The sequence below is a fragment of the Muscardinus avellanarius genome (genome assembly GCF_963383645.1).
Source record: "Muscardinus avellanarius genome assembly, chromosome: 6".
In the NCBI taxonomy this organism is placed as follows: domain Eukaryota; kingdom Metazoa; phylum Chordata; class Mammalia; order Rodentia; family Gliridae; genus Muscardinus; species Muscardinus avellanarius.
In genome coordinates this window covers 72,469,473-72,488,389 of record NC_137791.1, presented here as the reverse complement: position 1 = coordinate 72,488,389, position 18,917 = coordinate 72,469,473, and the positions used below count along the sequence as shown (strand labels likewise).

The 18,917-nt window shown below is 37.0% G+C and overlaps 1 protein-coding gene across 2 annotated transcripts in view; it reads right to left on the bottom strand.

The window, feature by feature from the left end:
* Positions 1-18,917, bottom strand: part of PRKG2 (protein kinase cGMP-dependent 2) — a gene marked incomplete at both ends in the record, with an annotated part of 95,912 nt that overhangs the window by 35,245 nt on the left and 41,750 nt on the right. Inside the window, 6 exons of one of the 2 annotated variants that reach the window (XM_080697452.1) lie at positions 1,561-1,697; positions 4,177-4,330; positions 6,064-6,162; positions 9,234-9,302; positions 12,900-12,994; positions 14,843-14,920. In XM_080697452.1, coding sequence (XP_080553578.1) covers positions 1,561-1,697; positions 4,177-4,330; positions 6,064-6,162; positions 9,234-9,302; positions 12,900-12,994; positions 14,843-14,920 — 632 coding nt within the window. The remainder of the gene's footprint in view (positions 1-1,560; positions 1,698-4,176; positions 4,331-6,063; positions 6,163-9,233; positions 9,303-12,899; positions 12,995-14,842; positions 14,921-18,917) is intronic. The other variant, XM_080697453.1, reaches the window with a different exon arrangement.

Below are 18,917 nucleotides of genomic sequence, written 5' to 3'. Positions count from 1 at the left end.
GAAAAAACATGATTATTGGAAATACAGTTGAATTCCTTTAAAGCTGTTTAAGATTATCATCAGTAACATTTTTAATAATAACCCTTATCTCCATACAAATATCCTAACAGGACACTGGACTTCTTGACAAATCACTGATCCTTTTTTAATAGATCCTTTTACTGAGACAGCCCCCCTCTGCAAACAGACTGAGATTTTTAGTCTAAGCTGCACTGTAAACATTTTATCCATTCTTGCAAGGCTAAACTCCATGGCCATCTTCTTAATAAAGTAGCTTATATCCCAGAGTGTGGTCTCCATAACCAAGAGGCCCAGGCTTGAATCCCAAGTCAGACACTTATTAGACACTTCTTAGCTATCCAACCTCAGTATTCTTCTATTTCTCATTGACTATGTGTGTGTTCATTTGATTATATGTTGTTTATATATTTATTTAGTATAGATTATATATATCATTGATGATATATCTTTACTAAAAATATATATTTGCTTGATTTTCCTAATAGGACAATGAGGTAAATGTGCTTATTTTCTCCACTCCCTTGTCTATATATGGCTCATAAGAGTACCAGGTACATGTCAATCTCCCCATACAATAAATGTTGTCACAAATATTTATTTTTAATATTGCCCTACTATATGACAGATGTTTTATAAAGAAGTAGAAATGAACAATGGATACAACTTAATTCATGCCCTGAAGCTGCTCATCATAGTTCCCTAACAAAATATTATTTTAAAAGGGGAATTCTGGGAACATAATTAATATAAAGATAATTGGATAACTATTTCCAGAATTGCTGGGGTTCAGGCTTATCTTTTAATCATGAAAAAACTGGATATGGGAATATGGACAGGTATGGTCTTAAAGGCATTTGATCAAATAAGCATAAATTCTCTTTATTACAGGAATACTATATTATCATCCCCAAATCACTACAACTATACTTGGGAACACTAAGAGATATATGAAGTACAAATTGACTTATAGCACTAACCCATGAGTTTACAAGCAATGAAAGCTACGACATAGAATAATTTCTATTTTTCCTTCAAATTTTCATGATAGAAACAGAAAATAAAGAATAACTATGAGGGGCTGATTTCTTTACTATGTAAGCACTGCTGGCACCAGTGGATGTTCCCCTTCAGTACCCACCATGTGCCCATATGCCATTTTCTACAAAAATTCAACATTAAAACACCCTACAGGAAGTTTATGGGTTCTTGCTGCCCTATTTCCAGTACTGACAGTAGTTTCAGATAAAATAAGCAGTTCAAATTATTCTGAAATGACTTTATATTTTTATATTCTCATTCTCTCTCTCTCTCTCTCTCTCTCTCTCACACGCACACACGCGCACACACACACACACACATACACACACACTTTTGTAAGATTTACTCTAAAATAAAAACAACTGGAACCTCTGACTCCCAGTTTCACTATATAATGCTGAGTGGCACGTCCTCCTTTTTTCCTGTCCTCTTACATGCAGACTTTTCAAAGCTCAGCCAAGGTCTTTTCAGCCCTGGGAGGCCACCCACTCACTCACTCACTTCACAATGAAGGGGGAGCACAGCTCTTCCAGGATCCTCTTCTCTGAGTAGACGTGCTCCTGTTGCTTAGTGTCAACTATGTGCTTCTTCCTTATACACTTCATAGCAAATGCAACATTCTCATTTTTTACCTTAACCTATACGAGAAATAGAAAGATCCTCAACATTAAATTACTGGGAAAGATTTGGAAAATCTATCTAAAACATGTCAATTATTGAAAGTTGAAATTGGTTCACATTTAGGCAGTAGGTAGGCTTTTAACCACTCATCCCTAGAGAATTGAGTTCCATAAAAGTGTACACATGTCCCTTGCATCACAATTTCCAAGAGTCCATCTATCTGGTTATGACTTTTTTCTATTGAAGCAAGAAAAAAAAAAACTGGTTAGACGATCTCATCTTTAGAAATCTATTCACTTTCGATCATGTAACAGGAAAAACTCTGACCAGACTTGCCATAAATTCTTATTTCCTATTATTTCCCCTCTTTGATTTTTTCAAGGCAGAACACTAAATCAAATTCTGTGTCTGCACTATTCAGCAGGGTAACTACTAATCACATAAGGCTATTTAAATTTAAATTAATTTAAATACAAAAGTTCAGTTCCTCATTGGTACTAGCCACATTTCAAAAGTTCAATAGCCAACAGTATTGGCTAATGACTGGACAACACAGATATAGGACATTTCTATCAGCACAAAATTATCCCTTAAAAGGAAACCAAGATTTTAAAATAAGTGTTTTTCTGACCGGTTTAAAACTAAGCAGAGTATACTGGACAAGTAGCGAGGTTGTACAGAAGTGGCTGCTTCCCCCATACTTTGCTCACATTTACAAAGAATGCTGTCGATGACTTCCAAATCAATGGTAAAATTACTGCATCAATAACTATTATTAGATCAATAACTATTATTAATAACTACTATTAGAAAAACAGATCTTAGATCTTAAAATGTCAATACTTTTACCCTAATCTTTGGTGGGACATATCACTGTAGATGGATATTATCTTGAACTCTTCACATGACATAAGAAACATCAAAACTACTATTTGACCTATTAAGAACCTTCAACCCATCAGGGATGCAGTATGAACTTTGTGGGCACTGTACTAGCCAGCTCTCTTGGGCAACATTTCAGATGCCTAGGCCTATCCAGCAGATAGAAATGTCAGCACAATCCCCAAAGGTCAATGCACAGTGAATAGTTTAAAAGTTTGATGGCAAAGAAGGGCTTGAAAACTGCCAAGGGCTCAGAACCATCTGTACCCAATAAGGTCAAAGATTTCCATCCTACAGTTTTCTCAGCACTTGATCTTACAGTACAATTCTTCTAGCCTTTTTTTTTCTTTTTGGTGGTACTGGGGTTCCTGGAAGCCCTTCTACCTCTGGGCTACATTCCCAGACCTATTTTTACATTTTTATTTGGAAACAGGCTCTCCTAAGCCAGCGCGCGCGGCTGGCTTTGAACCTGCGCAATCCTCCTGTCTCTGCCTCCCAAGGGCGGGGATTACAAGCATGCGCCACCACACCTGGCCTTCTTCTAGCCTTTGAAAGGCAACCATCAAGTGAAGATGGTGATATGGAAGATACAATTGATATCAGAGTATGTTTCTAGCTGTCCTGTTCAATACTGCAGAAGGTTGCTCTTCAAATATCATTTTGTACTTATCCTCTTTCTTTTTTTTCTGAAATAAAATTTGGAGCAATCCCAAAATAGCATAATGAAAGCCAAATGTAGACATGGTAGTGGAGTTGTTTAAGGGATGTAACCATAACATTAAAGATTCCATTTCTATAGCATTTCTGTGGGATAACTTCTGAGAAGGTATACAGTGTATATAGTGAATATAGTGAATATAGTGTATATAGTGTATATAGTGTATATAGTGTATGTATATAGTGTATACAGTGTATATAGTATATATAGTGTATATAGTGTATGTATATAGTGTATATAGTGTATATAGCGCATATAGCGTATATAGTGTATGTATATAGTGTATATAGTGTATATAATGTATATAGTGTATGTATATAGTGTATATAGTGTATATAGTGCATATAGTGTATATAGTGTATATAGTGTATATAGTGTATGTATATAGTGTATATAGTGTATATAGTGTATATAGTGCATATAGTGTATGTATATAGTGTATATAGTATATAGTGTATATAGTGTATGTATATAGTGTATTTATATAGTGTATATAGTGTATATAGAAGGTATATTGTGTATATTAGTGTATAGAGAGCTGATGTGTTGTGATTAGATCTATCTAGACATATACATCTTGTTAGAAATTATGGTTTTTATATGTTCTGGCCTTTGGGAATGCTTACTTGGTACATTCTCCACTAATTACCATGAAAAAAATTCACCACAAGATATGATGTAAGAAGCTTGAAATAGCAATCATTACAAGATATTTACTAGCACAGACCTGCTGCTAATATACAACATACCGATTGAAATGTTTACTTTCTCGCTTTTAGTTCAAAACAACATTTAAGATAGCAACAATAATTCATATATTCCTCCAAGTTAAGCTGGAATATAAAACAAAAAAGTCAAAAGGCTTCTCTCAGATGCTTGAAACGTAAACCCCTTACAAGCTCAACTCTTCCGAACCCACCAACGCCCAGTGTTGCGATAATCTCAAGGTTCTGGAAGGGGGATGATGAGGAAAATCTGGCCACCTTCTCCTTCAGCTGAATCATCTCCAGAGAGAGTGCTTTGGACAACTTCCAGTTAGACATGGACCGCCTGAACAAAAGAAGAAAAACTTTACACACACTCTTAGTCCAGCAGGCGCCATGCCATTCACAAACTCCCCTCTTTTTTATTTTTTATGCTTTTATTGGTGCATATAGTCTTATAGCATATGATCTATATATACTTACAGTACATGATCACTACTTACTACATTATAATGTGTAACATATGAATATGATGGGGAGTTTGCTCCCCAGCTCTCTCTCCACTTCTCCCTTGCCCGTACATTGAGATTGTCACTGGTATTCTCACATATGTACATACTGTCCATGGGAATGCACCCTTTCCTAGACCACCTCCCTCTCTCCACTGGAATTTCTCCTCCATTATCTGGAGTCCCCCTGGCATCCCGATTACTCCCTAGATTCTGCATATGAGAGAAAACATATGACCCTTCACTTTGTGACTGGCTGATGTCACTTAACCTAATGATGAACACCCCTCTTACAGTCATTTATTTCTGCCTGTATGTCTGCCTAAACTTGCCACAAAGGCTACCTCAACTTGACAGGATCGGAATCTGGGGAGGAAAACAGTGGAATATACAAACAAAAAACTCACATGCAGAACAACAAATAGACAAAAGTCACACTGAATCAGTGACAGAAAAATGAATGAATTTTGCAGCGTTTGAAATATACTTCAACATAGCTTTTAAGCAACAATGCAGAAAAGGGGCCAATGGGAAGGAATAAAACCAGAGACTGATTTCCATCCCTGTGCATACAGGAGAATGCCATGCTGAGAATCTCTGCCAATTCTGCTGCTTTTATTAGATCTTGACAGTTTCCATGCATTACCCAGAATTGCTGCTTTGTGAAATGTGAAAAGTACATTTCTTACTTTTTGTCTAAGTATTGTTGATTGGAAATGCCTGGGTTTTCTTTTAACTAAGATTTATGTTCTAAGTTATGTAGTCATAAGCTGTTAGTACAAAAGGCCTTTGACATAAAAATTGCAAATATATTTGCTGCAAAAAACTTATTAGGTACTAACTGAATGTTGCAATTTAACTCAAACTTTGGTCTGATTCTGACTATACAGTTTCGTTAACACTATCTGGTGAACATATGCTTAAGCTTTCACTCAAAAAATATTTTAAGGGCTGAGAGTGTAGCTCAGTGCTTGGCTGAAATGCACAAGGCCCTGGATTCACTCCCCAGCACCTCCATGAATAAAAATAAATATAATAAATAAATGTTTAGCAAATGATGTTCACCTAACAAGGTATATTTTCTATCAAATAAAAACATCATCACTATTGCTTCATTTAGAGTCCTTCTCCACCCTATCTTTTAGAAACAGAAAGACACACACACACACACACACACACACACACACACACACAAATGCAACCTAAGCAGTAGCTCCGTTCTGTTTTGAAAATTCAAACTTTTACCCTACTCTTTACCTCTAATCTGAATTTATGTTCTTTTGCACTAAGTCACCTCTGTGAAAAATTCCCATTATAAGGAAATTTCTCCCTGAAATTCCTACTCATCATCTGAAATAAAGTTTCTGACTATTTACAGAATTAATAATCTCCATTCTAGTGGTAAGTGGTATCTTGTTTATGGAAGATCTATTAAAAAAAAAAAAACTCCCCAGGATTTTCTGATGAAGGCACATTAACAGTTACTATGTAGATCATCATCCCCCCACCATCCCTTTTCTTTCTCTTCTTCCAGAGTCAAATCTCACTTAGGAAAGCATCCCCCACTTACTTGGCATGTCTTTTTTCATCATCACGGTTCAGATTTGCCACGTACCCTTCAAGGTATTTTTGGAGTTCTTCAAATGTCCCAACAGTTTGGTTGAATGTTCTAAATAAAATAATATAAAATGATGATCTGTGCTGATGGATACCAAGGTAATTTGATATTCTTCTTAATATTAAAAAAGACTATTTATATGGTTATTTTGACAACATTTTTCAATAACTGATGAAGGAAAAGGCACATGGCTAGGGAAGCGCAAGGTGTGTTTGGATAGAGGTATAACATGCTATATCATGCAGGCTAGTTGCTAGAAGCTCTATAATTGATCCTTTGAGTTTTGGGAAGCAAAGGGGGCTATGCGTGAGAAGAGAAAATATTTCTACAGTTTTCTGCCTTGTAGTTGTAGTTTGCAAACACTTTGTTTTATTTTATTTTAAGAAGACGGTGGAAAGAAAATCATTTACATGATCTGATTACTGAATCAACAGGTTACAGATTCTTATAAATTTGCTTAATTAAGTGATTTAATTTAAAACTCAAGGAAAAAATGTGTCTCTTCCCTGTCTCTGATTTGTCTCTGTCTTCCCATCTCTTCTTTCAAAACAACACCCAGTGTTTCTTTTTACCACAACTTAGTAATTCTCTGTCTGAATTTCATTCATGTCTTCGGCTGACAGCACTAACCCCACATAAGTCACAGGTTTGTCTTGTTCCTGATCTAATCTCATTGTCCCCGGCCCACTGTCCTGAGACTTCTTCCATATTCCACTGCCCATGAGTGTTTTCATGTGCCGAGGACTATGTGGATGCAAACTCTGTGGCATCAGTGTACAAGGTGTATTGTACACTGATGAATACGGTATACATTTCTGTATTCATGAAGCTTACAGAGCAGTGGGACAACAGATGCTGAGTAAAAAAAAGTTATGAATAATGGCATGATTTGGGTATACAGGGTGCTATGAGAGCATTATTATAGAATTTTAGTCCACTGTATAAGTTATAGCTAGGAGGATTCTATCCTTTATCATCCAAACTAGAATACTCTTCATAGTGAAATAAAATGCCAATGATATATATGTTGGGATGACTGTGACAGTCCCAGAAAATCCAAGTTGTAGGTAAATCTATACTCATAGCTGAGATTCAGTATCTCTCACTCATAGAATAAAAATTACTTTTCGGTTTTCATTGTACCAAATGTATATTATAGACTTTAATGACATGTATGCAAATTAAACAATTTAAAATCATAACTTCCAAGTCATATACAATGTATACAAAATCATCGCATGCTTTTTTGTGGATCCTGTGACATTACAAAAATATGTGGTCTGTATAATTATAATGAAAAAGGAAAGAAGTTCATCTTTTCTATCATATTTTTTGTGCTAACAATTTGGAACAATTATACCACACAGTTAATACCTTTTGGCATTTGAGAGCATGTTAAGAAACTGATACCAAACAATGCATTGCTGGGACAACACTGTACAGATAACGTTTTCCACTTGAGAGATGGCCTCCAAAATTTACCTCTATCCAAACACACTTTGCACTTCCCTAGCCATGTGCCTTTTCCTTGAAGTTCTTTACCTGCAGTGAATTTAACATTTTCTCTTTGCTTAAATTATATCAATGTTAAGCCCCATTTCACACTTTAAAAACTGAATTAAACTTTTGAATATTTACATATGGAGATGGGAGGTATAAGAGCTCCCATCTCCAAATGTAATGTTAGAAATAATGTTGAAATAAAATCAGAAAACCTGGGTAGTATCCCTGCTGAGTCACAAATGGCACCATGGGGGCAATTCTCTAACCTATTTTGAATTTGATTTTCCTACCTATAAGAGAGAGAATTAAAATAATTCCAAATGGTATTTAGAATTATTGTTCACTTCTTAGATGTTAACATCATTTATAAGTATTTTATAAGTAATGTTTAACTTTTAGAGATGCTACAAAAATGTATAGATGAAATCATTTTCTATTTGAGATTTGCCTAAAATGGTGTGAAGATGGCATGGTGCACTGCTGGGCGTGGTGGCACATGCTTGTAATCCCCGCGCTTGGAAGGCGAAGACAGGAGGATTGCGCTGGTTCGGAGCCAGCCTCGCTGGCTTAAGAGACCCTGTTTCCAAATAAAAATATAAAATAGGTCTGGGAGTGTAGCCTGGAGGTAGAAGGGCTTCCAGGAACCCCAGTACCACCAAAAAAAAACAAAAAAAAAACAAAAAAAAAAAAGATGGCATAGTGCTGGGAAAGGATTAAATAGAACAAGAACTGATGATCATTGAGCTTGCTTTGTGGGGTTCATAATGCCACTCTATTTTTTAATGTTTTAAATTTTCCATGAGAAAAGAAGTGTTTAATGCTCTAGAAGTCTTTCTGGCTTGAAATATCTAGGATTCTATCTTCAATAAATGTTGGATTTAATTGTAAGTCGACTATATACTCCCTTAAGATACTTGTTGTCATGTTAGTAGTTTTGTTAAGAATTCATATGAGTATGACCTATTTCTTCGACTATACTTATTTAGATAATGCCCTACATTCTGCACATTTAAATTTCCTTTATTATATCTAGCAAATAACCAGTATATACTTAAATGATTAGTAAGAGACCCAAAAAGCCAGATTAAAATATGATTTGAAGTAAATAAAGGCTACATGAGATTTATTCTGAAAAATAACCTAAGACATTCATCACTTACAAATTACTACGAATGTGAAAACTTTTTTGGAAATATAAATAGCTAATGAATATTTTATAGCTGGTGAGAGGATTTGTTCAAAACCATTTTTGACTACAGGGGCATTTTAATAAATTATAAAATTTAACAGTTTTGTATGGAAATACTCCATAAGAGCACTAATAAACATATGCCTCTCAGAAGGTGCAGAATTTAAATCAGCCTTTTGCTGATATTTATGTACAAACTTTGCACACAAAATATTTAGCCTCCCAGCATCTGCCACTGTCACAGACAGATTCAGATCAGAAGGCCCAATTCTTTCTCATGAATTTTAATGGGATGTACTTGCAGCTGAGGATTGGCCCGCAATTCCAAGTGGTGATGAATGAAAAACCAGATCAGCCCTGGGAGCGACAGAAGGCCAAGTCTTTAATGATGGCCGGAACCTGCCTTCTCCAGCAACATCAGGATACTCACTCTCGATCGATGACCAGGCATGCGACATCATTTTCTTCAGCAATAATGTTAGCTGACCTGACATCATCACTGCAGACAAGAGCAGAAAAGTCAGTTTTCACTACACTTTGAAATTGTACATCCGTTTTTATTAGTTTGCAGGCAAAAAGCACAACAAGCACTTAAACCTTGCAAAGACTATGCTTTTTTTAACATTATAATTTATACACATTATCTTTCCAAGAAAGGATTTAAAGTGTGTCCCAACAAAGGTTATCTACAGAAGGACTTCAGAGGAGAAGATAACTGCACTGAGAACAGAAAGAAATCACTGACAGGGACTGTGCATGCAACCTCCTTCTGAGCTTTGTTAACAGCTGAAAGAAAGGGGCTCTCTCCTGATCAGAGGATAAATTCTAATTAACAAGGAAGCAAACCAGAAGTGAACTAATCAGAGAAATTTATTGAGAAAACAAGAATAAAATCCAATGAAAGTGTGTTCAGTGCCTTATCACCTAATTAAATAAACACCAACACATATTCATTTTATAGGATGTATGTTTATTTTTCAATTAAAAAATGAGTGGTAGGGTAATTAGTAGCACTGTCTTTCTTAGGGGTGAATAATATAGTAGTGTGCCTTACAATTAAAATCGTAGATAGAATGAATTATTGTATATGACCTGAATATAAGTCTAATTTCAAGCATCAGGTAAAATTTTTCTTTACACACACACACACACACACACACACACACACACACATATATTGGTTTCCTCCCTCCATTCATTATAAATTAAAGATAATAATAAAAGGTATACCCATATGATACCCAGATATCAGAAATTCATTTAAGGCTACCTAGGAATAGAAGCTAGCTGTGGAAGAGTAACCACTGGGACTGCTCTGGGCAACTTCATAAAAAATGGTATCAGGCAAAGTCTAGCTCCTTCACCTTTTCTTTTCTTTCTTTTTGTGGTATTGGGGATGGAACCCAGGGGCATTCTACCTCCAAGATACACCTCCAGCCTTTTTTTTTTTTTTTTTTTTTTTTTAGTCTTTTTATTTTCGAAACAGGGTCTTACTGAGTTACGAAGGGCCTCTCTAAGTAGCTGAGGCTGTCGGTGAACCGTGATCCTCCGGTCTCAGCCTCCCAAATGCTGGGATTATAAGCGTGTGCCACCATGCCTGGCCCTTAATCTTTTCTTAGTGATACGACAAAGAAAACTTGGTGGCCTATCTCTACAGGTCCAAAAAAGTTCCCTCTCTCCCTAGTGACATCCAAAGACTTCTAATACAACCTACATACAGTCCTTCTCCAGTTTATAGAATCCTTGCTAGAAGACATCAGTAAAAGTACTCCAGTTCCATGGACTTTGGAATCAGAGGCAGGATAGTCTGCATTTAACATGTATCTACATAGTTAGAAACAGAGGTAGAGACGGTTATAGAGACAGACAGAGATGAAGACAGAGATAGAGATCATAGTGATAAGTCAGGTAGGTATAAACACAGAAACTATCTTGGATTGTAGACCAGCTACTGGATCTATAACTTCAGAGAAAGGAAACTAAATGTTCACAAATGCACTTTTATTTCTTTGATAGTGGCTATGTAAGTGCCATGGATTTATTTTTGCACCTAAAATTCTACAAAAACTCTGGGGACTATTTCTTGACAAGTCATGGAAATGTACAGAATAGAAGAAATACTGAGTCACAGTCAGCAACCCTAAAAAGTGATAGCTGAAAAATGTAAAAAACTGTAAAAATATTTGTCTTCGACTATTTTTCCTATTAAATTTAGCTTTATGCTTTCAAAATTACTAGAAAGTTAGATGTCTATATTAAATATAAATTCCAACATTTCTCATTAAGAAAACACTATAATTGGCTGGCTGCAATGTACAGCATAAATTACTTCAGGTCCAGCAAAACCAGATAACATGTTTCTTTTCAAGACCTATTTTGTCTCTACATTTATAAAGCTCTGTATGCTTTCAAGCTCCAGCTATTTTGCTTAGAAGTATGAGGAAAAAGACTGTAAATGTTAAGAATAAATACACTGAAGTTTTAGATAATGATAATACATTGTGATACTGCACAAAAGAAAGATAATTTCCCTATTAATGAAACAAGTCCATTACCATCTAGAAAGTGGGAAAGAAAAATTCAGCTTGTCTTTAAATCCCACTTTAATACTGCTTACATAATAGCTATAACATAATTTATTAAGTTTTAGTACTTGGATTTTCTTTTAAAGTATAATTGCTTTGTTATTTTTAAATAATCAAATTTATCTTCAGGTAATTTCTGAAATACATTTTCTTTGCTCTATAATTATGTAAACCTGTCATACAAATCAGTAGAACGGGAGCTTTATAAACAAAGCAAAGAAGTGAACAGAACTGAACCATTCTTTTTCTTGAAGCATAAATGTGAAGTAAAGGCATTAAGTCATAGCAAATTTTAAGTGCTTTCTTAAGTAGTTTTATGTATTTACTTCAAACATATATAATGCAAAAGACTGTTATCCCAAACTTTTTAATTTTATATTTTATAAAGATGGCTGCTGAGCGTGGTGGTGCATGCTTGTAATCCCAGCATTTGGGCGGCAGAGACTAGAGGATCATGGTTCACAGACAGCCTCGGCTACTTAGCGAGCCCTTTTGCAACTCAATGAGATCCAGTTTCAAAAACTAAAAATACTAAAGACAATCATATCTAGGGAAATGTATTTCTTTACACATGAGATTTTTTGAGTTTCTAGGAGCCCAAAGCATCCCTGAAACAATTCAATTAACAACTAAAAAATTTATTCCATAAATTAGGTCAATATAAAGACAATCATACCTAAAAAAACTAAAGGTTCAGGTAGAAATTTCACATGCACTATTTTGAGTTACTTACAAAATTTGAAAAATGAGCTGCTTGAAAATTTTTAAAATATGTTTGACATGACAATGATTGAAAAGCACCTAAAATATGTAAAGTCATCATTTGGTTTTTGAAATTTTTTTAACTATTTGTTTTTTGGCACTAGGACCCAGAGGCTTTCTACCTCCAAGCTACACCCCCACCAGCCCTATTTTATTCTTTATTTTGCAACAGGGTCTAAGTTGTGGAGGGTCTCACTAAGTAGCTGAGGTTGACCAAAATCTGAGATCCTCCTGTCTCTACCTCCCAAGTACTAGGATTACAAGCGTATACCACCACATCTGTCTCCAAAATTCTAATAGAACACAATTCTTATTTTCACTAGCAAAATTTTTTTATTTTAACTTTTTAAAATTTTTGTTTCAGACAGCTGGACAAGTCATCTACATTCTAGAACCTTTTAATAGTCACTAAACATGTGAAAGGCCACTTAGATAAAAAGGCAAAGAGAAAAGGTCATGATTTTCTAAGAGGGAACATAAGTCCCCACATAAATTATCTTACAAAAATATCAAATTACTAACAAGTTTTTAAGATTTTCCAATTATTTCCTGTGCAAATAGTATCCTTATTTCCTGGACAACAATTTTTTTAGAAGTTAGTTTAAAGCTTTTTTTTTAATAAAATAGTCTTTTTTTAATCTGTTGCCATGTCCTCAGTAGCTCAGCTTGACAATTCTAAATGAGTAGTTTTCCATGTAAAATAATCTAAGCATTTTATTTAGGGGTGACACATAAATTCACAGGTTCACCTGATCAGAGCCTTCTCTCCAAAGTACTCTCCTTTCTGCAGTGTCTTTATCAGCTGTGGTTGATCGTGGCCCTCCGTACTCTGTGTGACTTTAACCTAAACAATTAGAAAGAGAAGAGAAAGGAGGAGGATCTGAATGCATTCTACCCAACCCTCTGTACCTATATATTGATGAAGGAGGAAAAAGACAAGATTTCAGTTTTCAGTAGTAGCAGAATTAACTACACAAAGCTCATTTTGATAGATATGGGTAATCCTGTGGCTTAACACTATCAAATGACTACCCTTGGTAATCAAATTTGTAAGATGCAAATTCTCCATTCAAACCCTATCTCTGAAAGTTAGTTTTTAAAGTAAACTTAGTAATTTCTTCCTAGATATCCTCAAAGCAAATAATAATGGTCCTGTGGCAATTTTTGTTACTCTGAAATGCCTAATAGTGTTTGTAAATTAACCAAAAATAAGGTCAAATAAGGTCAAGAGTTCTAAGTGGGGTATACATAGATCAACTAAATTCTATGTACCTGCTAAAACTGAATACAAAATGTGGGTTGGCAAAGTGTTAACAACTTTTGTTCAAAGTGAACCATGGCCCAGGAAGGTAGAAGTACTCCCATGGTATAGCCAAAAAGTACTTCAATATTTCCTATTTGTGGCTAGAATTATTATAGTTTAACATAGTCATGTGTTGTTTCATTCTGAATAGAATTTCTGATTGAGATTTATGTATGTCACAATGAATTAAAAATCTTAAGATAACAATAACAAATGCAACCCCCTTAGAAGCCAGAATTCTTTTGAAACATGGGGTTTAGTTAGGGGAGAAATGATAGGAAGTGGTTCTGATGGTTGATGATTTTTGAGACGTTTGAAATTATTTTGTTTATGTTTTTCCTTCAGTCAGGGCCCACTTCAAAGTTCACCTACAAACCAGTTTGCAAAAGGCAGTGCCTAGCTCTCTGGTTTTCTTCCATGGGAGAAACAGCATACACAAAAAGCTGGCAGACACAGACGCCTCAAGAGTGAATGCTTTCCTTCAATATTTGACAAATGCTTTTTTGTCTCCGAGGAACATTTAAGAGACAACACAGCTGGACGTGGTGGCGCACGCTTGTAATCCCCATGCTTGGGAGGCGGAGACAGGAGGATCTTGGGAGGCGGAGACAGGAGGATGGCGCTGATTTGGAGCCAGCCACACTGGCTTAAGAGACCCTGTTTCCAAATAAAAAAATATAAAATAGGTCTGGGAGTGTAGCCCGGAGGTAGAAGGGCTTCCAGGAACCCCAGTACCACCACACACACAAAAAAGAGACAACACAGAAACAACTGAGAAGTTGTTACCCACTGAATAGCTAGATAAAGAAAAAGACACATTATACATGTAGATGTATATGTATACATATAAATGTATGTATGCAAACATACACAGATGTGTAAACTTTGCACCACCATCTGAATCAACTTCAGATATCATGTAGGAATTAAAGTTCTCAGCCATGGCTTAATGCCTGACGCCTGCCATCCTCCCTTGCCGAGTTCATTTCTCTCTACCTACTGCTAAGTTTATCTATTGGATGGGAAAAAGTTCTAGCCATGTTCTTGGATTGTTAAACTAACAGAGTCACACACTCATTGCTAGAAAGGACTTCAGAAATAACCCAGCCATTATACACTGCAAAGCGAGGTCTAAAGAAGTCAAAAGACCTGCAGAAGGTCACCAGACAGTTTCTATCACTCCTGAAACCCATCACAAGTATCCTTTGGGCCCAGCCCCAAACCCAGCTTTCAGGCAAACCCCAGGAGATCTTCTAGAGAAAGCTCCTTTATCTGTTCAATGCAGAGAACTTCCAACATTGCAATGCAAAGCACTGTTGCATATATGGCAAACTGATTTTAAAAAAACTTTTTAAAATTTACTTTAAATAAGCTTTCATTTATACTTACTTTTCCTTTTGCCAAAATGAAAAAGGTACTTCCTTCCTCGCCTTCTCTAATGATGTAATCTCCTTTGTCATAGTATTCCTAATGGGATGAGAGGAAAACAAAGCATTAAATCTGGAGGAGACGTACACCTGAAGACACAAAGCACCTAGATTCTTCATGTCTCTGAAATGAGTCTTCCACACTTGTGTTTTTAGTTTTGTGCACATTGTAACTGTCAACTTTTCTTCCAGTGCAGTCAGTCATAAACTATTTAAGAGTAAGGAGATCTTTATTTTATTATCTGCACTCAATTTTTCCTCTTACAGAGCAAGTTCGCTTGGAATACTGAATTTCAGGGATGGAGAATGACAAGGAGGAGGTAGAGCAAGTCAACTATGTACACCAACACATATCTGTGTACCAACTAGCTGGTGGACAGGGGAGCTCTCACCTACATAATCTAAACACACTGGCAATAATAGGTAACAGTTCTGAAAATTGGGCTTGAGGCTTAGAAAAGAACATCTGATTAAAGAATTAGTTGAAAATATTATCTGTAATGGATATTAGGAATACCAGTCTCAACTAATTCTTTGAAGCAAAACAACCACTAAGCAGATTCCAGATCCACACTAAATAGCTCTGTCATATGTATTATGCCCAGAGATTTGTTATCATGAGAGAACATGACAGTAAAATTTGTATATGTAAATTCTGTTTTTAAAAGTAGGCTCATACTCACGAAATTTCAAATGATCACATTTCTTTTTATGTATCACTCTGTTTCACTAATATGGTTGTGAGACTACAGAATTCTTGGGCAGGGAAAATAATCTATCTACCTGTCAAACCAAAAAAGCAATCTAGTACCTGAGGAAATAAGAGATGGATTAAACTGTCTGACTCTATATTGTTTTAATTTGATCATGTCTCAAAGTCAGGAATAAATGGATCTCTTAATTATTCATACAAACACAAATTAACTTAATTTTTAAAAAAGGCACAATTAACAACTTAATCTGTCTTTTTTCTTTCTTACTTAAAAATAAGCCCCAAACTAATACACGTTCGTGTCTTTGTTTTTCCATACCTTCCTGGTCACTTATTCTTAAAATCAACTTAAATTCATAGGATAAATTCTGCTTCTAGTATTAGTAATCACACCTTTAATTTACATAGTGCTACATACATTTTACAAGATACTTCAGCAACTCATGATAAAAAGAATGATATAATATAGAAAGTACTTAAAAACCAAACAGAACTAGATTTAAATCCCATTTACACGCTGAGTTTTGCTTTCCTCAATTTATAAGATTATAATAAGAGTATCTGGGTGTGGTTATGCACACCTATAATCCCAGTGCTTGGGGGAGGATCATGGTTCAAGACTCAGAAACTTAGACTCAGCAACCTAGTGATTGATCCTGTTTCAAAACAACAAAAAAAATTAAAATGGGTTAGGAATGTAGCTTAGAGATAAAGTACTTCTGGGTTCAAGCCCAGCGTCTGTCACACACACACACACACACACACACACACACACACACACTTCAATAAGAACATCTACTTTCAAATTTTTAGAGAGGTATATTCAATTTCTAGAGAAGTACATTCAATTTCTAGTGTAGTTAAAACAAGTGGCCACAAATTTAGTGGCTTAGGACAATACTTTTACATTATCTCAGTTTCTTTGGGTCAGAAAATCCAGGCACAGCATAGCTGGCACTAGATTTCTCTGCCTGGGGTCTCTCAGCCTGGAGGTTATCAGCAGGGCGGTGTTTCTTCCTGGAGGCTCAGTGAAGAATATGCTTTCCATGTCTATTCAGGTTGTTGGCAGACAATCAGTGGGGGCTGTCATTAGCTCCTGGAGCTCTGTCATCCCTCGCACAAAGCCTCCATGTCTCAGAACCAACTGTGGCACGTCCAATTCTTACCCTTGGAGACTCTCTGACTTCTACTTCTAACTCCATCCAGAGAAAATTCTCTGCTTTCAAGCACTCCCATAATTGTATTCATCCCACCAGGCCGATCCAGACTAATCTATTTTAAAATCCCAAACCTTAAGCACAACTGCAGTATCCCTTTTGCCATGTAACTAACACATTCCCACATTGCAGGGATTAGAGCCCGAATGTTTGCATGGCTATTGTGCTTCTGCTTCTCACAATAAGGCAATTAAAGCTCATGTTGTCTGACGCACTAAGAACATCTTAAACACAGTGAATGCTTGATTAGTGACTGCCATGTCAAGAGGGAAGACAATCACTTTGGCTTAGCTGATACATTTCCTGGACCTCAGAATCCTTTTCTGTAAAATTAAGATTGCATATCTACCACACCTAACATTGTCTGAGAGTGAGATAGGGCAATGTATCTGAAGAACCTGGTAAGCGGAGCATGGTAGGGTACACTTGTAATCTTAGTACTTTGGAGGTTGAGATTAGAGCATTGCAGATTGAGGACAGCCTCAGCAAATAGTGAGACTATCATCAACCTATTGAGATCCTATTCCAAAAAAGAATTTAAAAAAATTTTTTGGCAGTACTGGGGATTGAATCCAGAGGCATTCTACATCTGACTTACACCCCAGCTCTAGTTTTTATTCTTTATTTTGACACAGAGTCTCACTAAGTTACAGAGGCCTCACTAAGTAGCTAAGTCTAGCCATAATCTGTGATCCTCTTGTCTCAGCCTCCCAAGTACTGAGATTCCAAGTGTGTGCCACCATGCCTGGATGAAAAAAAAAATTAAAAATAGGTCTGGGTTAGCCAGGCATGGTGGTGCACGCTTGTAATCTCAGTATTTAGGAGGCTGAGACAGGAGGATCACAGTTGGTGGACAGCCTCAGCTACTTAGTAAGCCCCCTTGCAACTCAGTGAGACCCTGTTTCAAAATAAAGAAAAAATATAGGGCTGAGAGTGTAGGTCAGAGGTAGAAAGCCTCTGGGTTCCATCCTCAGTACTGCAAAAAAAAAAAAAAATAGGGCTGGGGGTATAGCACAGAGGTAGAATGTCCCTAGACTCAATGCCCAGTACCAGAAAAAAAATACATAAATAAATAAAGTACCTGATAGTATGTTGGTACACACGAGGTACCTGCTGACTTGATGTCAGTGCAGAGACTGTGGGCTGGTCAACAGAGCATTCCACTGAAATACATGGCTATCCAGGTAAATTGTACGTCTGCTATTAGTTGCAGTCATAGAATTAACTTCTATCTAAAAGAATCAGGGTTACTTTAAGGCCAGGCCCATGAGCCCTTTCATGCACATATCTTTATATTTTCCCCAATTTTAATGGTGTGGTCCAGAGGGACCTTGAAAACTACCTATTGAAAAGAGCAAAGTAGCTGTCAGCTTGGGTTCCTGAATGACTGTGCAGTTTCAACAGGGACCATGCTCCTTGGACTGCTGTGTGAACAAAAGACAAAATCCTATTTTACGTGAACAATGATGTTTTAAATGTGTTATAGGAGACCCCTGGAGAAACCAGGCCCAGTAAGACGCTGGGTTCTGGGCAGGGGTCGCGCGCGGCGCACAAAAGCCGGGGCCTGGGTCGCGGGACCCTGGGCCCCGGGCCCCGGGCCGCGCGTAGCATGCCAGACCCCTGGAGAAACCAGGCCCAGTAAGACGCTGGGTTCTGGGCGGGGGTCGTGGGCGGGGCACGCCAGATGGGGCCTGGGTCGTGGGACTCTGGGCCCCAGCCGAACTGCGCGTAGCACGCCAGACCCCTGGAGAAACCAGACCCAGTAAGACGCTGGGTTCTGGGCGGGGGTCGCGGGCTGGGCACGCCAGATGGGGCCCGGGTCGCGGGACTCTGGGCCCCAGGCCGAACTGCGAGTAGCACGCCAGACCCCTGGAGAAACCGGGCCCAGAACAGAAAAAGATAAAGAAAAATATCGGAGAGGTAGTAAGAAAGCCGTTATGGATGCCAGGACACTGGAGATGCAGACAAAACTTATCTAAATGCACTGGAACTTATGGAAAAATTCGCCGTGAAAGAGGACTGCTATTTCTCTATATTGTTAAGAATCTCAGACATCACATATAAGGAGAGAGTTTAGCGGAGACCAAGGAGAAACGCGGTGTTGAAAG